Raw genomic sequence first — 23,626 nt, 5'->3', positions numbered from 1 at the left:
CCCCAAGCCTAATTCTCAACAGTCTCCAATCTTCTGAAGCATAACAAGCAAGTTCTTACATGGTGAACAAGTTCTTACATAGTGAATAAGTTCTTACATGGTGAACAGTACAAGGGCAGTCATCACAGAAACTTTCAGTTTTGATCACGCATTATGAACTATAAACAATCAGGTCAAATATGAATATTCGTTTGATTTTTATACTTGATTTATATGTGAAGCCCACATTTCTCCCTTATTATTATTATTATTATTATCATGTTTAATAAAATGCTGAAGTGGTAGGTAGATGCAAGATAAAGGCAGAAAACATAGTTTAGTGCTGTAAGAGGGCAAATGTAGATGATCAGGTCTGTGCCTATAGGCTAAGTATTAATCCAAGCTAGACAAGGGCAACAAAACATCCACGGATGCAGAAGAGGAATAACCTACCAGAAGTCATGCCTTAGACTAACTGAAATCTTGCTTCAGCTATGAGTTCTGAATTGTCTCTGACTGACTTCCCATTCTTCCCATTATTGGCCATTCCCATTGCTGTTATTTTCAGTTCAAACACAACCTGGGTACTTTCATATCCTTCAGGTGAGAGACAAAGAAAATCAGTAGGTCTCGACAACTGATAGAATATGAACATTGAGAGACCCAAATGTGTCTTTAGAACGGTGTTTTTAAACATGCCAAATCCTAAGAAGTATCCGGGACATTTGTTAAAAATACAAATTCACTGTCTCTATTCCAGACCCCAGCTATCGGTTGCTAAGGGGAGGGCGTGGGTGTTCATTTTTATCATATTTTTTAATCAGGTTCCTAAGTGATTCTTGTAATTAGACAAATTGAATTTCTAAATTCAATTAGAAATTGAATGTAGTAGGTGCTCCATAAATGAACCCATGTCTGTTCTACTAACCCATTTAATTTTTCTTCCTAGAGTTTTACAGATTAGCTAAGGTCCACAACCCCAGAATTCAGAACAACAATTATTTGCAAGAGGAAAAACTGACCATTTATTGCACTTGGAAGGCCTTTTAGTTTCTTGTACCTAGTGCTCTGTGATGTTAAATGTGTTGATAGTGAATAGTGATAGGTTTCTTTTGAACCTATTTGAGAATCTGTGCAGGGAGATGAAACAGTAGAGCTTTGTGAGCATTTTCCTTAGGGTGCATGCCATGGGCTACATACTAGCTGAGATGATGAAACTAGATATTTTGGTATTTCAGCTTTTGAGTTTCTTATCAGACAATCCTGTGGTCTGCTTTATTCTACATTTCATTTGTGGCAAGCTAACTGTATTTATAATGATTTTGCTTTTAATTTTAATTTTGAATATATGGTCTTTGATACTGAAAGTTACATCTGGAAAAGGAACAGTGCCCTGTACTAAACCATATATACTCTATTGCTTTGTATGGGTTACATACAAATGCCTCATGCCTTAGAGTATGGCTGTCATAGGGATATATAATTACACTTTTTAAATCTCTTTAAATTTTTCACAGTACTAAATCACTGTTGGATGAATCCCATGATTCTGTATTAAAACTTATTTTGGTTAATGATTCATACAAAATAATTTTTACTTAGCTCATGCAGAGAATAGGTCCCAGTTCTCTGGCTTCCAAATCTTTCTTCCTCTGAACAGCATGAGCATGACATGAGTTTTGACTGATTAAAACTGTATATATGCCTTCATTTTTTGTTGCAAAAGATGTATGTGTCTTATATATACATATAAATGGAAAATCATTATTCTAGATAATGGAAACTTTGGAAATAAATGAAAAGTACATAGAAAAAAAGTCACCCATATTGCCAACATTCTGAGTCCGCCTCTGTTACATTCTGCTTTTCTCATTCTTTCAATATGCCTGATTTCTTCTGGTGTATAAAATAGTGACCTGACTCATAAAACTTGAACCTGTACATTGCTCATTTGACTTGATTATTGGTTCATCTGAAGCAGAGACAGAATAGGGTATTGAGATAGCTTTCAATGTTTTTGCGATGGAATAATTTAATAATACATAATGCAGTCTAGCTATTTTTGTGGACACTTTCAGTCAGGAAGTCGTTTATGTATTAATAGGGGCTTAATAATTTATTTATTAAGTGTGCCAGGCATGCCACCCGTGGATTGAGACCATCACCAGTCTCTTGGATCTTTTCTTTCCTGTCAGACTTTATAGTCACCATTCTAGGTAGAGCCCATCCTTAGACAACTAAAACTAAGTGGGATATAATTGGTTGGTCTCCTTAATTTCATTTTCTCATTTCAACCCATAAAATGACTGAAAGATATGAAAGTTACCAGAGTGAAATTCTTCCAGTGTGTTCTCACATTATGTTCATAAAGCTCACAGTGGCTTAGATGGCCTTAGACTTCCAGGCTACTTCACCACCTGGCTCCTTCTACTTCAGCTCATTTTGTTATTCGCTGATATAATCTGTGCTCTAGCCAGGAAAATCTGCACAGAATATATCCCTCTACTTTTGCTCATGAATTTTTTCGTCTGGAATTTTCTTCCCTCTTCTCTCTAGCTGTTCATGCCTATTTAACTTCCAAATCCTTCTTAACGTGCCATATGTCTGCTAGCACATTATCTTTTTACATTTGTCCTGACGTTATTTTTCAGCTAATCAGCATCAGGGACCTGCCATCTATCCGTTTTTTTCCCACAATGCCCTTTATTGGTTTAGAAGCCTAAGTTAATTTAACTTAAACCAATACAGACACTGGTATTTTGCAGAGTGGGAAACTGGGACCTGATCAGTCAGGTCTTGCATGCTGCATGTGGCATGTCTGAACCCAACTGACATCACACTGAAATTTATAGAGGGAGCAAAGTGTAGTACCACCCAAAAGATTCAGATAACCTTAAAAAAGACAAAACTGATAGCAAACAGAAACACCATCCTCTCAAACTTCGATTTTAGGACAAGTGTTTCATGGGAATTTTTTTTTTTTTGATTCATGGTTATTTATTCTGTGGGTTATAGTCCACTACTACTTATTTTGCTAGTCAAACTGTGTGGGAAATCCCTTTTAAAAAATTAGCTAATAGAGTTAACTGGGAGCTGAGACAGGGCCTGCAATAATGCAGTGTCCCACTCTGCCTTTTCTGGCCTGTCTTTGAAGGTCCTCTGCCTGGTGGTGGAGGCTGAAGGGCAGGCCAGTGGGGCTGCTGGCACAGGTCTGTCGGAACTTGCCAGTCACACTCCTGATGAAGACAACTTTGTCCATGTGTGCAGAACTTACTTTCTGCTTTAACAATCTGAGCACATTGATTGTAAAGTAAATCAGATCTTGTTCATTTTCTAAGCAACCAGTAAGGAAACATTGAGAATTTGTGTCTTCCTCTGAGGTTTAGATGAAGGCTTAACCTTTACTATCTAGGTCATCAGGGCATTTGAGGGTAGTGAAAATGTGAGATACCAAAGTAACCATCTCTACTCAGTATACCCATGTATGAAATACCAAACTGGAAAACTGTTAGCTCTCTCCTCCAAAATAAAGCTTTTTATTTTATAGTAACAAATAATCAAAAGACCTTAAAGGTTGATACCTTTATCCTGAATCCATGGATGACTGTGTCAAGGCAGCCCAGAGCCTAGAGCTGTTGTGATTACTCATAATAGCAAGACAGCAAGGGCCCAGGCAGGAGAAATTAAGATGAATGTGAAGGGGAGTGGGAGGGAGAAAGGGAAGCAGCAAAGCCTCTAAGAACAAATAATGGCACAGGAACTGCCGGTAGGTGATGTGGAGCCAAAGTACAGGGGAGAAATGGAAGGTGAAAAGGACAAGGCAGAAAGTCACTGTGGGATGAGGGCAGAACATTCTGATTCCCCTCTCGGCTGCCCTGCCGGGTTTGGTCTCCCTGCTGTCTGTGCTGTGGTTTGTTGGCCCAGGTCAGGGGCCAGGCGCCCAGCCTGGGGCAGCTTCCTGATACGTTACCTCCAGGGCCCCCACTGTGCGGAGGCGGAAGCCTGACTTCAGTCAGCACAGCCTGGGGGCCTGGGGCGAGTAGTGATGCTGCGGTGCCCCCGTCATCTTCTGCCCAGCCTCCCCCTGCCTTATTCCTTACCTGGGGGGCTCCTGCGCGCCTGGGGTTGGCAGGGAAGTCAAAGTCATTGTCTCAGAGCAAACTTTGGAAATCTCCCACCACAGGACACTGGGTGAAACGGCCGTGTGCTGTGTGGGGAGCCATTGCCCAGGAGTCACCGTTTTAATCTGTGATGGGATCCACAAACTACTTCCTGAGCAGGACTGCTTCAGGGTCACATCAGCCGTGGTGTTCGGTGCCCATTAGGGCACCTTACTAAGACCCGAGATGCATGTGCACTGACGGCGATCTCATCATATTCTTAGTGAAATAATTTTCAGGTGTCAAGTGATCACAGGGCTCCTCCTCTTACAGGTGAGGAGTGAACAGGCGTGGGATGCTTAAGTGACTCACTGTGACATTTTAGCATCTTTGTAGAGCAGCTGAAAGTAGGAACAAGGTCTCCTGAGCCCTCTCCTGGTCCACAATTTTGTTTTTTTGTTTTTTGTTTTAAACAATAACCATAAAACCTCACTTGTTCCTAAGTTCTTAGGATTAGTGTTGGCGTCCAGGGTCAAAGAAACTGAACAGGCCTAGGATGGAGGCAATTGGCACGGAGACAGAGAAGGAAGCCTGTGGTGGAATTTGTGCATGTAGAGTTGTGTAGCTCCTGCTTTTACTGTTATTAGAGCTGAGCAAGGGGCCTGCAGTTACCCCTGGGCCTGGCTGGGATCCCATTTTTGAGGCCCCAGAGTTATTTTTAGCCTTAGGGCCTTGGAAGCAGGTGTGGTCCAGGCTTGAAGGCCACGCCTGGAATGTGTTCAAGGCTTGTTGTGAGTGTCTATTTAGGACCTGAGAATAGTGATGAGGCTGCTGTATATTCTTTGTTAAAAGAATTTGTGCTTTTCCAGTGAGAGAAGTGAAAGACATACTGTTCCATTTGCAGTGCTTTAAGCAGGTTGATTTGGGAGGCTTTATAAATTAAAATACATTTGAAGAGTGTTGGAGAATATATTAATTTTAAAAGAAAACTACCTATAAATTTTTTGTGTACAGAAGAAACCTTCTGTCTTAAAAGAGCCATAACCCAACTGACCAATTAGAAGTCCAGGTTTATGGTCACAAATGGGTGATTTAAAGTTTAATTATGCTTGCTCCCCACACCAACATTATTGTTATTGAAAATAATTCTTTGTAATTCCTTTCGTGAAACAGAAATTCAGCTTTTACCTTGAGGGTAAACACAGTTTACCTGTGTTGTGTTTCTCTTCTTCCTTGCCCTAACCCACACCGTCTCAAGCGTGCTGACAAGTGCTGACAAGGAGTGCAGGCTGCTGCCGCCACCAGATGCCTCAGTGGGTCTGCTCTTTGCTATTATTTTTTTGCACTTTACAACATGATGGAAAAGAATATAATAAATATTACCTTTAATTACCCAAGTAAAACTATTACATATTTTGCATATATCCATCTTATTTGCATGTATGTAGGTGTTTGAGGTTCCACTTAACTGTTCTGTAACTTGATTTTATTCTCTTAGTGTATCATGACTGTCTTTCATTGTCGAGAAGCGTGCTTTTACACCATCGTTTAAAAAATGTTGCATGGTACTCTGTTGCAGGATTCATCATAATTTATAAGTTAGTCCCCTTCTGTTGCACATGTAATCCTTTTCCAATATTTTTCACATTTTAACTGGAAAGTGGAGCAGTTTCTTGTAAGTCACTTTGAAAATATATTTGTAAGCCATTTTGGGATTATCTTCAAGAAGGTATAGTTTGGATTATAGTTTTACTTGTCTCACTATTAAGAGATTTAAAGTAGATAAAATTCCAGAATATTGCTATTATAAAATTGGGCTCAACTGGGAGTTGTGGGGTGTTTGGCCTTGATGATTTCCAATTGTTTTCCATTGCTTGTTCATAGAGCCTTTTGGTCTTCTTTGGAAAAAAATTACATTATATCACTCTCCCATTAGACTGTGTTCTTGCTTGTCCAGATGTTTGTTTACCTTGGTCATAATACCTTTAGCAATTTAGCTCTTAGTCAGGAACTACACTTTATCTTTCATGTAGTGGAATCGTGTTGTTTGGGGTGGTGTGGGCTAATGGTGGTGTATGGCTAAAGATTATAAACTTACATTAGTGTTACCAACCTCCTGAACACAGTAATCTAACTTACAAAAGGCCTTGTGGTGTTTGATACACTTTATGACAAGAAGGTCTCTTTGAAAGCATTTTTTCTTTATTTTAATGGAAAGATCCTTTAAACTACTTCCTTGTCATACAGATTTGTGCAAGCATACATCTTGTTTTACATCTGATATTTTATACATTCTATACTATGAAGTCAAGATTCTCTTGTTAGGTACAACACATTTATGGAGTTGGAAGAAGTGTATTAAATTAATATTAATCTTGTTACGGTATTTCATTTCTTTGCTAAGCAGTGTACTAATATAGGAACCACAGCTGCTCCCTTTGTAATTTTAAGAAAAAGAAGCTATACTGAACTTCCTTTGTGGGTATGAGTATATGTGTGTGTATACATATGTATATATTTCACACTGAAATTAAAAGTTTTAAGTGCCTGGAAAAATGCTTCATTTCCAGTAGATACAGCCTTAGTTCTGAAGAAAGACTGAACACCTGCCACATCTTCTATTGGCACCTGCCCAGCTGAGCATTACCTTGGCCAATACTGTATTCATTGGCATCAAGCTTTTGACCCAGGGAGTTAGTCTCGCAGATACCACACAGCTCGCCCTCCCAGCAACCTCATCAGAGGCGGGCCTCCTTGACTCCTTTCTCTCAAAAATGTTAACTTTGCACCAGCTCTCCTTCCTCCCCTACCTTAGTTGTTCTCCACAGTGCTCATTGCCATCTGTCAAAGAACACGTTCTGTTTTTGTTGTTGCTGTTTGCTGTGTATCTTCCACTCCTGAACTGGAAACTCCAGGAGAACAGGAGTGTGTGCTTCGTCCATTTTTGCTGCACTCCCACAGCAGTGCCTGGCACTTCCTGGTGTTCCACCACTGCTTGTTAGTTCACTGAGTGAGTGACAGTAGGCCTGACACATGCTCCTGTGCAAATCAGTCCCCATCTGACCTCTTTGTTCTGAATCTCTCCTCTCCGGTCTCCAGCCCAACCTTATTGCAGGGAATTTCCTTCCAGACCATTTTCTCCTCAACTCTCAGATTAAATCAAGCCCTGGCCACATTTCTTCTGCCCAGCAGGTCCACCTAGGGGTCCCTCCGTTCTTACTCCTTCCAAACCATTTCCTATCCAGGACCCTCTTCTAGGGAGTGGAGTCCTTTGTTTTCAGCCAGGAGAAAGCATTAGATGTAGAGGGGTAAGGGAGGGAGCTTTGGGGGGCCAGGAGGGCATCTTGGATAGGTTTATTGGTGTGTTGGGAGGTGGGAGGGAAGGAGGCAGAGAGTTCAGGTGGCTCAGGGAAGGGGCAGCTGGTAGAACAGGTGAGCACAAGCAGGAGGCCACACCAGGAAGGATGACAGAGGCCCCGGCTGAGCCAATACCAATGAGGAGAAACGCGGTGAAGACGTCTCACAAACCTGGGCTCTGCCTGGTCTGGTCTGTGTCTAAGCAAAGACACTGTATCTAGTCTGGAAGGATGGCTGCTCTTCCAGCCTTATTCTGTGGATCCTTGAGATGTATGTAAACAACCTGAGACTCTGATAGGAGCAGGTTCTTTCAGCAGTGCTGTTGTCAGTGAGAGGGGGCTGGATTTTATGCTGCTAACAAGTGTTGAATCTGTCTTGTACTGTCTAGACAGCCGGGCTTCAAGCCGCCTATCCTGTTACTGCCACTGCTTGTTGGAATGTGTCCTCCATGTTGGGTAAGATAAGACAGTCAAGACATGAGAAGGCGACTAAAGGACACATTAAGCTCATATAGCCTTGGCTTTGATGAGGGTGGTTTTGGGGGTTGTTTTTGTTTTCCTATTGAATATATTTTACTAAACATGAGACCTCAGCACTTCTGTTGGTCAGCCCACAGCGCATGAAGCAAAGGTGCCTTCATCAGTGTGGAATTAAGACAAAGTTGAAGATGTTCTGGCTGCTTCTGGGCATCATAGCCTGCTTTTTCCCTTTTGATTTGTTCCTTTTTTCTGTTATTGAAAGTCTGTGTTTAAGGCTTTTTGGTATATCTTGTTGCCTATTTCTTCAGTTTTATTGGAGGAAAAAAAAATTTAAGACCAGCTTGTAGCTTAATAGAAGCAAACTTCTCGCCTGATTATATCATTTCTATAAATTCTCTGAGAATTGGAACTTGAGCTCAAGCCCAATGAAGTAAGACTCCATCACTTTCTCTGAACAGGACTTCTAAGGGCCCCAAGGCCTAGGATCCTTTTCCTTCTCCTGAGAATTTCTTTGTAAAAGCATTTAACATGGAAATGGACCTCTGTGAGGGGTAGCCCGTCCCTCCTCTTGGACGTACTTTCCGGGCCAGCAGGTGTGTTCCTGGAGCCCCCGCCTCACGCTGCCTGCTGTCCGCCTTACTGAGGGCCTTAGATGGACTGTTGCTGTCACAGAAAATAACCCATGGGTAGCAGGAGAAAATAGTATGTGGGAAAGGTTCTCACCCTTTCTCTGGTGGGGTGTACCCACGTCAGAATGACTGACCTAGAAGCCAGAAACATGTCTGGGAAGTTGAAAAGAACACCTCATCTAGGAAGAGTGAGATGCTTAAGAGAATAATTTAAAAAACGGCCTTAATCTGGGCCTTATGATTAGCGTACATAATGTATGGGGATCCCGGGGAAGGCAGTCCAGCACAGAGAAGACAAGTAGTGACTCTATAGAATCTTACTACACTGACAGACAGTGGCTGCAATGGGGTATGTGGGAGGGACTTGATTATATATGGGTGAATGTAGTAACCACAATGTTGCTCATGTGAAACCTTCATAAGATTGCCTATCAATGATAGCTTAATAAAAAAAAATGGCCTTAATCTTTAAAAAATTATCTGGTTGGGCACTAGTTTTAAATGCTACATATACTGAAGAAAGAAAAAATATTTTTCCTTTTAACTAATTACTCTAATGGCAACTGTTGGTTTTTATACAGTTGGATTTCATATTGTTCTTTTAATTTAAAACAGATTTCAACTTGTTCATCTTATCATTAAAACAGCTTTAGATTTACAGTTCCCTGACATAGCTAATTCAATATTATACTTTATTCAATCATTGGTATTATTTGCAAACATGAATAGGGTGAATCTCAGTAAATAAAACTCTACTGGTTTCTATTATAAAGTCGTAGATACTTTTTTTTCCCATAGGTAACTGAATGGGCTGTAAAAAATAAAATTACAAGGAGAAACTTTAAAAATTATACATTAAAAGGGGAAGCTTTGTATACCACTTATGTTAATATTAAATGTTATAAAATATAAAACATAAGTTGGTGAAATATAAAATATATCAAAATTGGTGTTTCTTTAGGGGATTTGCCCATTTCGTTCCCTGATCTGTATAGTCATTTTATTCTACTAAAATGTTGCCTCAATTTATCGCTATTCCTTTGTAAATAGTCTTTTAAAAACCCTTTAATTTTGAAAGTGGAATACTTTGCAAGTATTTGTTTTGCGCCCCTGGTTAAGGTTGCTAGTTTTGGTATAATAAATATGGGTTTATTGATTTTTTTTTTTTGAGAAATAGAAAATGTATACAAAAGGTTATTTACTTGTCTTCTGAAGGGCCCATTGCCTCCCAGATTTCTTGGATGGTACAGGGAGACACTAGCAGCCTCCTCAGAAGAGAGTCTCCCTGCTGGCCTAGCCCCGCCTCCTCAGCCTGTTCCCCAGGCAGCCACAGGGCCCAGCTGGGAGGCCAGGAGCACCCTCCTCACGGGATCAGCTGCAGAGGGACATAGCTGCGGGCCAGCACTGCTGCCAGCAAGTCCTCCAGCGTCTTGCCGGAGGCTTTAAGCCACGACACTGGCAGCTTGTTGCCCTTCAGCAGTCCCATGACCACCATATAGGTGTCCCCTTCCCCCAGGAACCCCGTCCCCTCTTTGGGTGGGAACAGCCAACGTTGCAGCAGGGTATCCTTTAAAAGCTACATCTATACATTTCATGAATGTACACTGTTACATGTTAAATTTCTCTAAGTTCGAGCAGATAGCGTACGTTCTCATTAGGATTCCAGAAACAACATACTGTTAGGAATTACACTGCTGCTTTTAGGTCCCCAGGTGAACAGCCAATTGAATGGGTGTAGTGCTAGGGGAAAGGGGGAATTGCTTTTTAGGGGTATTTCTACATGTTTTATTTGGATGTCCAAAAGTGCATTTGTGGGACCCATGGATATATAGATTATAATTACATTCTAATTAAATATAGAAAAGTCAAATTGGGGTATTTTAAGTGAAAGAAAAGCAGGATACACAACAGAATATATACTGTGTAACCAGCTGAACAAAGAAGGAAAGGAAAAGGATATATATTTATATTTTATTCTATACATATTCACAGTATCATACATGTTTATACTTTTCATTTTATGAACCATGTGAATATGGAGAAAAAAATAAGTAAAATTTTAAAAACTGTCTTAAGTAAATGGATAAGTAGCAAAGCTGGCCTGCCTTGGGGTGTATGCACTTGGGCCTGTAGGTTCAGTCTAAAAATTTTTCATTCCTTTTGACTTGTAAAAACTTTGGCTACGATTATCTTGGTGACTTTACTAACAATAAAATGTTCTCTTGTCATTTAAATCCTAACCAATGCAAAAGATTTTGAAAACAAAAGTGACACAGACAGTCTTTTCCCTGATCTCAGGGTATTGATATGCTTCAGAATCAACATCAGAATCAGAATGCAAAGAAATTTCTAAATTAGAGTTGTAGCTTAAGAAGAGGACTGAACCAGAATACTGTAAATAAATGAGGTTTCCAGCTATCATTACTGCACTCTCCATACCCCCTTGGCACGGCTCTGCCTGTCATGTAATCACCTGGGGACTACAGAACATCAGGCCTGTGGGCATAAAGGTGTCATGGGAGGGCTCCAGCTGGCCTCAGTACAACATGAAAGGGTGTAACTTTATCCTCATTTCAGTTCACTCCTTTGCCTCAGTCATGTCCTCGTATTATGGTCTCTTTGGCCGGTTTTTCTTGGGCAGGGACAGGGTCTTTCTGCACCTGGAATTACTGACTCCGGTTCTCTGGGTAAGGATGACCGTGTTCTGCCTGGTAGCCCTGTTTGCTGTAGCCTATCTCTGGTTTCCGTGGTTTGGGCTTCTGAGATTTGGCTTCTGAGAAGCAAAGACGAGAACTTTCTAATTCGACTTTTGCATGTTTGCTGTCTCCTCCCTGCCTTTGTCCCTTGATCTGCTCACCCAGATAACTGCTTTGTCCCGTCCTGACTGTATCACCGCGCGCAGCCAACCAGACTCCAAGCTTCAGCGCCATCTCCGGAGTCAGCAGGCTCTTGTTCTCGGATTCCCACTTTCTGTGCCACCTGGGCACCCTCACAGACAGGCCACGTCATTCTTTCTCAGTCTGGTTTCATTACAGGAACAGGTACTTAGAGAAAAGAGGGTCACCCAGTAGTAGGAGCCCGGTTTGGGAGTCACACAATCCGAGTATAGGACCTCACATGGCTGGGAACCGTGTCACCAAGCCGCTAGGACTTGTTTCAGTACTATATCCTTGGTAGATGGTTTGCAAAGGGTGTTAGTTAAGTGACTAGGACAAATTTTCTGCTCTAATTGCTTCAACTGAAGATAGAGATGAGTTTTTTTTACCTTGTTGCCATTAAGCTACACTAAAAATAAATATTTTAATACAGTGAAAACAAGAAAGGGACCAGTAATGCAGTATATGGAGCTGCCTTGTAAAATGTGGGGTGGATGAGATGACTTCTCAGTGCCCTCTAGCTCCGTGTGCATCTCACTCTGTGAGAAAGGGCGCAGCTGGTTGAGCTGGCTGGAGGATGGAGTCGCTTCGCTTTTTATCTGCCGAGTGATGTCTCTTAGATTCCAGAAGCACGGCAGCGCTGTTTACCGTTGGCATCTTTAGAGCATTTTCCCTCTACATGAGTAATAGTTACTTCTTTACTCACTTTAGAAAACTTAGATAATTTTGTATTCAAAACTTTGTGAGGAGACAAGGCTAGTATTATGCCTGCATTTTATAGATTAGGAAAGTGTGCTTCAGAGGGGTGATATGATTTGTCCAAAGTTACATGATAGGTAAATGACAAAGCCACTTCTCTTTATATCCTGCTCCCTTACTTCTCCATGCTTCCGCTTCTAATTTGAAAGTCTGGAAATAGGAAGTAGGACCTGGTGATGTCTGAGGGTTCTACCATCCTGATCTGAAATCAGTTAATCAAATATTTATTCAGTATCTTAAACTGTTTTTGGAATAAGGAGGATCTTACTTATCTGTAACAGTGTAAATTGAGTATCTTATGTGCAAAGCACTGTGAAGGTAAGAAATGAAATACAAGACCTCTGCCATCAAATAGTTTATCCTCCAGAAGCTGAATGCCAACAGTAGACATCTAGTTTTATGTAGCAGAGGATTTCTTATAAGCAGAGATGTACCAGGGGAGATAGAAACCTGAGATTATTGAGGGTCAGGGTGAAGTCCATGCCATAGGCACAAAACTCTAACTAACGGCCAGTTAAAGGACTTCGGCAAGAACAGGGAACCACTGGGTCCGCTATTAAGGGCTCTGTGTGTAGGTTGCTGACCTGCAGCCCCAGGTTAAGGTGTGAGATTTCTAAGGCAGGGAGTCAGTGACTCTCTTAAGAATAAGGCACAAGAACATGAGGGGTGAGCCTATGAAGGGTCAAGGAACCAGGGAGGGACAGACTGGCCGGGATCATAGCTGTGAGACCACCCTGGGGCTTGGAGCACCCTCAGCCCCCACCTGTGAGCTCAGCAGTTGGTATGACAAGAGTGTCAGCCATTTTTGTCCTCTTCCCCCTGAGAAGGCAGCTGAGCTTTATTGCACCTCCTGCTTTCCTGGATCCTCCTCCTGAGGGCAGCCTGCAGGGACGGCTGGTGAGCCTCAGGGTGCAGCCTGCATTGTCCCATTGCAGTGATTCTCAAGCCATCAGAAGAGATTTTGTCCTGATAATATGGCCTTGCTAACCTGGTCCCAGGCAGTATTCTTTGTGCTATTGTGAAGAAATAAGCAAATAAAATGGAGGATACCCATTTGGAATAAGAGTACATCAAGCAGTGTTTTATAGCTCTTTTAATTTCACACAGGTTCTGGGCCACGGGAATTAGGTCTGATTTTGCCTTCTTTGCGTTTTTATGTTTTGAGGTATAATGAGCACGTTTTTCTGAAGCCATACCTACTTGTCCTTTTTGTTTGTTCAGATGAAACAGTGCATCAAGTATGGAATTAAATTAATGGAGTAAATATTATGAATCATACAGTGTCTCTGAATCTGATGCTCTTTCTTTTTTTGACCTCATGTTTTGTTTCCTGCCCGTCTTTCTCTCTCCGTGTAGGCTTTTCAGCCCAGCATAAAGCTGTTGGCGCGAGGGAGCAAAGGTAAAGAATGACGTAATGCACTGGCTGCCCCAAAGCATCTTTTGTTGTGGAATGGTTATTCCAGTCATCTCTTTATGAATCAGATGTGAGGGGCTGCTTTGTGGAAGGAGTCTTTTGCTAGAGCACATCAGCGGGAAAGAGAAAGAGACATTCACTTGGAGGGCTCTTGCTGAAAATGGGTTTAACTCTCCTTTTGCCAGTCACCACCAGCCTGACCTCATACATGTTTAGTACAATGGAGTAGCTGAGCCTTTGAGCACACCACCATTACGTCATCGTGGCAAATTAAAGAGGGACGTAGGGAAAGAAGACTTATTGTTGTCATGGCCCATGAGATGACTGGAACCCAAATTGTTACTGAGAGGTTGGTGGCGCTGCTGGAAAGTGGAACGGAAAAAGTGCTACTAATTGATAGCCGGCCGTTTGTGGAATACAATACATCCCACATTTTGGAAGCCATTAATATCAACTGCTCCAAGCTTATGAAGCGAAGGTTGCAACAGGACAAAGTGTTAATTACAGAACTCATCCAGCATTCAGCAAAACACAAGGTAAATGTGTTCTTGTTTTCCTTTTTGAAGTAAGTGGACACATACTGAATGGGGAATAATTTTAAGTGAAGCCTCATTTTTAAGGAGAGAAAGTAATTTGAGGAAGTTTTGGTGGCTTTTTAAACTTTGGTGCCTTATGACACTACAAAATAATTTACTAACCATATTATCACATTTGAGAGTATTTCTAAACTAGACAGAAAAGTTAACTTGTTTTAATTTTGTCAAATGCCATTTTCTTAATGGTTTGCTAAAATTGTTTTACTAATTTAAACACTGATAGTCATAGCTAGTACATTATATTAATTAGTAATTATGTAGTATATAGTAATTTATAATATATGTACTATTAATAATTACTAAATTAATACATTTTTCTGTATAATCTACACATTTACTGAAAGGAAATTATTCTTCTCATGTGCCTTAAAAAGAAAGTAGATACTGATCACACTAGAAGTGCTTTTTATTTGTGGGAAGGTATCGTGGCTCAAGACTTAGGGATGTTTTCTGCAAGGAAAGTTATTCTTGGGACACCAAAATGTCATCTTTGTGTTGGGTCATGCTGTTCCTTTTCTTCAGGAATAAAATGAGTAAAATGTTTGAATTTTACTAAACAGCTGATTTCTGTGTTGTTTTATAGAATCCATTTAAAACATGTTTCTTTAGTTCAAGAATTGTCATATTTGTTTTGCATATTATTTGTCTTATGAGTTTACCTTTATTTAGTGTTAAGGACTCAAAATCAAGGAGTTTTGAGCACATCTACACAAAACACGTCAACGTTGCCTTTTAAAAGTTAATCTTTACAAGCATTTGAACCATTTGTATGCTTGGTTTATCCAGTAAGTTGATTGCACCTCATTTTTATTCAAATTATTAATTGGAAACAGGAAGCAGTTATTGCTGTAGCAACAGAGGTTTACAGGATTATTTTTCTCAGCTTTCTTCCTAACCGCCTCACATTTGCGTTGCAGGTCGACATTGATTGCAGTCAGAAGGTTGTAGTTTATGATCAAAGCTCCCAAGATGTTGCCTCTCTGTCTTCAGACTGTTTTCTTACTGTACTTCTGGGTAAACTGGAGAAGAGCTTCAGCTCTGTCCACCTGCTTGCAGGTAAGGCTTGTGAAGGAATTGAAAGGACTGGGAGTCTTACCTGTGAGTAAGCACAGTGAGCTCACAGTCCAATAGATCATCACAACTGTGAGTTTATTGTATAAGGTGACTTATTTATAACTTCTGATTGACATAACTATTCTATTTAACTGTCATCCTTCCATATTGGTCAGTGTATTTTTACTTAGCTCGAATGTCTCTTCATTTGATATTTCTTAGCTAGAAATGCTGTGTAAATCTGTGTGTAGCTTCAATCTAGGGGTTTTTCCATTCACATGTGATCTAAAAACACCAAATGCTGTACGTCTCAGCCCCAGCTCTTAGTTCCCACCCCCTTTGGGAAGAGAATGAGATCAGTATGACAGTGTCCAGCTCTTATTAAACATTTATAGTTAGAGTGGACTCCAGTGATAAGCTCACCATTCTTGGACCATATGAACAATGAGATAGGGGGAGAATGTGTGTAGATATTTCTTTTAATAACTAGGGGGATCATTTAAAAATTGTTTACTTGTGTATTTTTGTTTTGTTTTTATAACTGGCAGTCTCATTTGCAAAAGCTCAGAAACTAGACGACTTTATAAAGTACATGGGAAAGACTAAACATTCCATATCTGCCCCAAAGGAGGGCAGCGTGGGAGATCCTTCTCATGAATTCCAAAGCAGAACATTCACCCTTGGCTTCCCCGGCTTTGCAGACGTTACCAAAGCCCTTTCGCTCAGGCAGCTCAGAGACGGGAGTGCAGTTTGACAATGCACGGTGACCTTTAGCACAAAGCTGCTGTGTCCTGCAGATTCTGCCACAGTGAAAGGCAAGAGTGCTCCTAAAAATGTGACCTAAGATAAACAAAATATTGGTAAATATTATCCTTTTCACCCCTTTAGACTTTTGTTGTAGGGAAGGTATAGTGAGCTTGATGATATTGGCAATTGAGTGTCAGAAGTATAAACATTTTGGTTTTCTGAGAATAGGATCAATCGGTTGATGGTGTGCTAACACGTTGAAACTCTTGGCAGGCTTAGATGAGATTCCATGTCTCCAGTTCTCTCTCATTAGCTTTGACGTTTTCTCAAGGAACAAGTTTCCTGTCTCTTTCAGATCGCCTGTTGCCCCAGGGAGTGAAAGCCTCCCCAACCATCCAAAAGCCCCTGACCATCTTTCACTTACCCTGGGACTCTATCTTGATTTCTCGATCAGCATCCCATAGTGAAGCCAGCTTGTCTTAGAACATAGTTTTCAAAGTTCCATAACTAAGAATTATGCTATGCTGTCTGTTGTTGGTAGGCACATTGTTTTAGTGGGAGTATAACTGTTAAATATGAAAGCTGTTATTGGAGTTGCACCAAAATAATTTGGTGAGCATAGGAACTCATTTATCTTCTCATAGCCACTGCGTGGGGGATTTTACCTTGGAATCCTACTGTTAGACCAGGGTTTCCTTAAAGAGGGTCTAAGATGCACTTAACAGAGAAGTGACTATCCCTCCTTGCTCTGGTTTGAGATGGTTCTCCTCAGGGGCTCTGATTCGGCATCATGGCCCAGCCAGACACTCCTCTGAGTTTCTAGCACAGGTGTTTTAGTTATTTGAATACTGTCTCTCCTTTACCAAAGAGCACTCCTTTGTTACCTGGGAGGGTTCTTATCAAGCACGTGTAGCTTTGGGAGAAGTACTGACTGGGCAGGAACGCAAAAGGATTCAGCCTGATCAGCCAGATCAACCCTGGAGGAACATGGAGTGACACGTGGAGTCAGAACACCCTGACATCACCACTTCGTGCAGGAAGTGGTTCCTGAGCCTAAACAAAGCCGTGGAGGCAACACCAGTGACACACTGAATGCATGGATAGCACCACAGCCCTGTCCACATCCTGGGATCCTGTGTATCTCTTAGCTTAGGAGGTGGCTTCAGGGACTGAACTGCCCTGTTTGGGAGCTTCTGAGCAGCCAGACCTCTTATGATGCCCCAGGGAGTGAAAGCCTCCCCAACCATCCAAAAACCCCTGACCAACTGAAATTGCCCTTGGTTGGTGAGTCTGTTCCTCAGAGCAGAGCAGTGGGGTAAGCGGAAGGGAATGCTGGGGGAGGTGTGGCCATCGGTTCTCAGTAACCTGTTTGTTGCCAGGCCCCAGCTGCCCAGAGGACATTCCGGGATGTGGGACAGAAGGACATATCGACAAACGTTTCTTAAATATTTGGCTTGGAGGGACATGCCTGCCCATGGAAAAGCACATTAGCTTCTCACAGGTGCCACAGGAAACGACAAGGTCCCTGGAGATGAGTTTTCACTCTAATCTGCCCCTTTTGCTTTCAGCAGCCAGAGGTACTTGTCAGCCTCATGGGGAGGTGATAAGAGAAAGACAGAGTGGTTTCTTGGAGTCATTTCTCCATTAGTTTAGAGCTTTCAGCTACTCCGAGATTATTCAGAAAGAAAGCATCAGATATACATGAGATGGTTTTTATGGTCATTAGATGTGGAAGTGAAGAACTGTGGCCTGCGCTCCATTCACATTCTCAGGGCTACCTTCCCCAGAGAAGGGGCCCAAGGGGGGCCTCCCCAAAGAACTGGTAAAGCATCTGAATGAGTTCTTTCCCTCGAAAAGAGGAAACCCAAACTTATCTGTAGGACCTCATTACACGGACCTAAGCAGTGAAGGATTACTGAAGGAAGGGGGAGAGGCTTTGGGGAAGCTCCAGGGGAAGGCAGTGGGCTTGATCCTTTAACCAGGAACAAGTCCTGCTTTGGGGAGAAGCTGGCCTACTAAACTTCAGTTTCTGCCAGGTGAAAGGGGTTCTTTTAAGCCACTTTGGCAGCCGATTATCAGTGAGACCAGATTGCCACACCTTCTAATCCTGACATTTAGAACTTGGTTCTGCAGTGAACTGTCCTCTCTTAGCACATCTGTGGGCTGACGTGACCAGGCACCTTGATTCCTGCCTGAGCAACTTTCTCTTTTTTTTTTAAAGCCCAGTCAGTATTCTAAACAAAATGATTAATTTGATAGCCATATACTATCCTGTCATAAATCTTTGTTATCTTAAAATCTTATTTAAACCTTATATTGTCATTTATCTTTTTCATTTGTTATCTTAACCCCCCTGCCGGATTCTCTTTTTCAAGCTGAGGATGGTGTCTTGTTCATCTTTGTGTTCCCCACAAGGCCTGGCCCTTCTTAAATTTTCAATAAATATTTGATATCTAAATTAGGTTTATAGCATTTATATTTCATGTGATTCATTTTATTAGTTTAGAACATGTGATAGTATTAATAGTGATGAATCTAATTTGAAAGTATTGTGAAAACTAGAGATTGTTTTCAAATAAGTGATTTGCACAGTATTTGTTCAAACATAGCGCAAACATATAGCTGCTATGTGAAAAGTAATATGAAAATGTTTCTGCTTATTTAAGTAGGTTTAAACATGATTTTAATATCTAATAAAAGTACTGCTGCATTTACACAGTGATAATTTCATGTGATCCTAAAGTACTGAACTTTGATAAAGACTTAAACTTTGATAAAGCTCTAGAAACCTACTCCACTCATAGGAAGATGTAAGTCCTTGGATCTATATGAATTGAGAGCAGTTGAAATAATCAATATATATTTTAAAGGCAGATGTAAACTGGTTGTTCTGTTCAGCCATCAGTAAGTCTCTCAGTAACTCAGCTAAACCAAGCCACAGTATTGTCTCACCGCCCGAGGAGGAAAGGGTTTAATTCTCAGCAGCCTCAGCTTCGTATAAACGGATGGATTTCGATCCCTTTGGAAAGTTCTCCATCATCACTGATGGGTAGGTAATGGCAAAGTCATTTTTTCCTTTTCTTTTTCAGTTTTGAAGTAGGTTATTAGATAAGCACAGTTTAGAGACACACGTATCCTCCTACAACTGCTTTAAAAACAAGATTTAAGAATTTGAATTAATGGAGCAACAGAATAGGTGTGACAAACATTTGTTTCACAAAAATGACCATAACTGAGGATCCTGTTGTAAAGATACTAGATAATCCATGTAAAATCCATCAGTAGTTTTTTTAAAAAAACTATTATTACTATGGGTTAGAAAACAGCTTCCAACATCAACTTAATGATCAACATTTTTGGTCTTGTTAACCTTCAGAAATCTCATTCTCCTTAAAAAAATAACATTGTTCCTTAGCCTGTATCACTTTATTTAATGTATTTCTAAGAGTGCCAAACTGAAAATAAATATAGAAGAAAAAAGAAAAACTACTGAATTTGGACTTTTATTTTGTGCTAACATTGAGAAAAGAGAATAAATGTGTTCATTTAGTAGAAATAAAGATCAGCCTACAGATGAGAAATGCTGTTCTTTTATTTTCTCCTCTTTCCTTACTATTACAATTCTGAGTAAAAGCAAAAGGGACCCACAAGTTTTTAAATTCTACAGCACACATTTCTAGCCTGTGATGAGGCACAGATAACTCCACAGGGCAAGAACAGTCAGCGAATCACAGACTTGAGCCCTTTCATTTACAGATGAGGAAGGTGACAGAGCCCTTGAGTGACTCTCCCCAGTTCTCACTGCACCCAAAGCCCATATCCACTGTAATTCCAGTCTTCTGGAATTTCATCAGGACGCTGGACCGGGAATCAAGGGTGCCCATTTTCCATCAGGCTTATCCTGACAGGCTCTTTTTGGAATAGTCTTTCCCAGTCTTCTTGTGGATTTCACAGTCATATTCTTCACATTTTGTGGAATGAAGCAATATATAAAGATACTCTGTATATAAAAAAATTTTTAAGCATTAAATTATTTTAGCCAGAGGGAATCCTTAAGTAAAAATCTAACTGCTATGTTCTGTGCTGATGTATAGCCCTGAAGGATGATAGAAGATACCATTTATTAAGCACTTACTATTAAGTACAGCATTAGATGCAGTGCTAAGGGGTTTTATAGACATTCTTTTATCCTCTGAATGTGGATGAGGTCTTAGATTAATGTTTGCAGTGGTTAAAGGCCAAATACATACTTTTTGTTTTGAGTTAATTTGCTAGTGTAGTTAGAGCTAGGAGTGAATAAAAATGTATTTGACTTTTTACACATTTTCAATTTAACAGAGATCTAGATTGAGTCAGTAAATGTATATCCTTGGTTAAAAGGAATCAATTACTACCATTCTTCCTAATGGAAGTATAGTAGACCCTGATGTTTCTGCTTTCAGAATTTGCTGTACATGCTGTTGTTACTGTCAGTTCCATTATCTAGTTTGGCATTTCTTCTGTCCCTTTGTCTAGAGGAGGAAAGTCTCTAATCATTGCATTTCAAATCCTGTAATAGTTGGTTAAGAGAGGTTGAAATTAATGGATTTTAGTAGAAGTACTACTGTTATTCAGGAATTGGCTGTTCTTGTGTTTAAAAGCTGCAGTGACTGAGAGCCACTGAAAGCAGACTAAAAATAGCGGCTGTTTTGCCCACTGGTTGCTGTGTATTTGCTGGCTCTGCTTCTGACCCTCAGTGTGCAGGAGGCTCTCCACACTGGATCATCTTTTCTCCAATTGCTACCTCCAGTGCGGTAAGCCAGTTTATGTCACTTCCCAGCTACTAGTGGCTAAGACATAATGCCTGAGGCTGTGTCTTGTTAAAAAATGGACTACAGGCCAGACTAAAGATAGTTCTTTGGTTCCTCATCCTGATATTTTGCACAAGCCCAACAAAAGCACCCTAGACGAGAGCAGCAACATCTGCCTTCCCTTGCCCCAGTCACGTCGTCTGTGTGCTCCGGAGATGCGCTGGCCCTTGTCCTTACAGTCCACCTCTAAGGGTTTCATGGGTGCTTCTGTGGCCTGGGGGATGGGACACCAGAAAAACAAAGACTTGCCCCTGCCCTTGAGCGTCCAGCAATTAATTTGGGGAAACATGCTAAAGAGGATTAAATAGAGAAGCATAAGATTGTGTGCTACACTGTGTGATTTGGTGCTAAGGGATCACTAGGTGGAGTCTGCAGAAGTTGGGGAAGATGGGTTACGGCAGTGGACCTTGAAAGATGATTAAGATTCCGAGGTGGTGGTACTTGACATTCTGAGATTGGGGAGCATGATTAAAAAGTGTCAAGAGTGAAGACAGAGTTTAGGAGGCAGCAAGGGGACGACAGTGGATTTTTTGTGAAGCAGAGAAGTAGGAACTGAGAGGACATAAAATCGGATCATGCAAGCCCTTCGAAGCAGAAGTGTGGATTTGCAGTTTGCTCTGGGGGCATTGTGAACCGCTGGACATTTGTCTGCCACACCTGACGGCTCTCCGTCCCATGTCTTTCTTCTGAGCATTCAGATCTGTCTGCAGTCCTCTTCTGCTACCTGCTAAGTCTGGCCAGTGTCCTCCCTCCCACGATTGCTTCAAGAGCCTCCAAACTGGTCTTTGCATATCCCCCGTCTTGCCACCTTCCAGTCTAATACCCACACTATAGCAAAAGTTGTATTTTTGTTTTGCATGTTTAATGTAATCAGATTATATCACTCCCCAGTTTAATATGCATCAGTGCTTTTAGGATAAATTCCCAAATCTTGAACTGACTTACAGGCCCTGCAGTGGTGGCTCCTGCCTGCTTAACCCTCTAAGGCCGTGTTCAGACCTCAGTCTGTCTTGGGTTTGTTGGCGTCATGCTTCAGGCCCTGTCCCCGTTGCTCTGACCCTGCGGCGTCGCTCTCCCTTGGCCTGGGAGGAGGTGCTCCCCACCCAGCCCCCGCTTGCCTGCTGTCTCCCGCTGGAGTCAGTGTGACCATCACGCCTTCCCTAGCTACCAAAGTTGCTTTCCTCTGTTAAACGTATTCCTCTGGCCACCTATCATAATTAGTTAATTATTCATCTCATTGTTCAAGTTTGTCCTGCTAACTTGTCAATTCCAGGAAGGGTCCCTGACCTGGTCACCACTGTCCCTGTTACCCAGCACTGTGTCTGGCTCATGGAAGGTGCTTTGGACTTGTGAGCCCAGCAGTCGCTAGTGTGGTCTGGTTGAGCGAACAGGCTGCCCTTCCTCGCTGCTCCGTGAGGTCTCCAGGGCAGCCATGTAGTGTAGCTGGCTCAAGAGGAGGGCTGCTGATGGAGTGCAGTACCCAGAAGTGGTTTTAGGAGGGCCTGCTTCGAGCTTGCAAGCTTTGAGCTTCTAAAGACCTGAGAAATGAGTAGTATGGTGATTCACCGATAGTTTACAAGTTAGTCAAATTTGATTTTCTTGAGTCATTCTCCAGGACCGGACTAATAGACCTTTTTCCTCTTGACTCATGGAGTTATCTCCTGATTGATAACTTGATCTCATTGTGCCCTTTGGCCATGACTAGAGACACATGGAGCAGCTGCTTCATCCTCCTCTGGGCTATGACTGTAGTTGGTCTATATCCTAAGAGATATGATGCCCTGGACCGTGGAGGCATTACTGGACTCTCCAGACCATTGTGGAGTTCTGAGCCACTTAGGGACATGTCCCTGGATAAGGCAGAAGTGCAGTGAGGATTCAGTGTTGCTTCTTGACCAGCATTCACTAATTCTACTTTTTTTCCATTAGAAGCAGAAAAATGTTTTTCTTGCCCTGTGCCTCCTCTCTCACCCTGAGAGGGCATTGTGGTCTGGAAATAGGAAGCAGATTCTGGGCCCCCACCCATGCCAACAGAGTGTTCAGCTTTGAATGGAATCAGGAAATCCTTTTGAACACCAAAAATACACAAGACTTATGTCCATCAACAGCTATTCATTGTAACAAGGAAGGATTCAATGAACTTTATTGAATTCTAATTATGTGCCAAGCACTGGGCTAAATGCTGAGGCAATTACAAAAGAGTGTGAGACGTAATTCTTATCCACATGCATTTCACAACGTACTAGAGCTGGAGAAATAAGAGGTCTCAACACACACACACAGAGAAATCACAGTTACCAAGTCAGTGGTACATACTTATTGCCAAGTGATTGCTATAAATTTTATATGAGTTCTAAGTTGGCAAGACTATATCTAGATACACTGATCAGGAAAGATCTTTTTTTTTTCATACCACAGAAAAGAATTGAAACTTCAAAGAATAACTCACATTGTGAGGGAAGATTGTGTCATGAAATTTGTTTCAGTGGAGAGTGTATGTGGATGTTCAAAAGGCTTTGATGTAAAATGTATTTTATTGGTTATGGCAAAACAATGTTGGAATTTGCTGTAGAAGAGGTGTGACTTGTGCTTGCTTGTGCTTTGGAAGGAAATACAAAATAGATTGGAAGGACTGAATTGCCCAGTGCGTGCCCAGGTGTGTTAGTAAGAAGACTCATTTGCCTTTTACATGTAGGGTGGTGGTAGGGAAAATTAGATTGGATGGTAGATTGGGATTAGATTATCTGGTCTTGAATATCTGGTTAAGAATTTTGGATTTACTCTGTG

General features: G+C 41.4%; 1 protein-coding gene across 3 annotated transcripts in view; it reads left to right on the top strand.

Annotated features, from left to right (window-relative positions):
• DUSP16 (dual specificity phosphatase 16) overlaps nt 1-23,626 on the top strand; it is a 94,162-nt gene that overhangs the window by 40,031 nt on the left and 30,505 nt on the right. For all 3 annotated transcript variants that reach the window (XM_057491671.1, XM_036909577.2, XM_057491672.1), the window contains 2 exons: nt 13,536-14,129; nt 15,107-15,245. In XM_057491671.1, coding sequence (XP_057347654.1) covers nt 13,902-14,129; nt 15,107-15,245 — 367 coding nt within the window. In that variant the 5' untranslated portion in view covers nt 13,536-13,901. The remainder of the gene's footprint in view (nt 1-13,535; nt 14,130-15,106; nt 15,246-23,626) is intronic.

The sequence above is a fragment of the Manis pentadactyla genome, chromosome 14 (genome assembly GCF_030020395.1).
Source record: "Manis pentadactyla isolate mManPen7 chromosome 14, mManPen7.hap1, whole genome shotgun sequence".
In the NCBI taxonomy this organism is placed as follows: domain Eukaryota; kingdom Metazoa; phylum Chordata; class Mammalia; order Pholidota; family Manidae; genus Manis; species Manis pentadactyla.
Note: the sequence above shows the minus strand (reverse complement) of the source record. Positions and strands in the feature narration are given on the sequence as shown.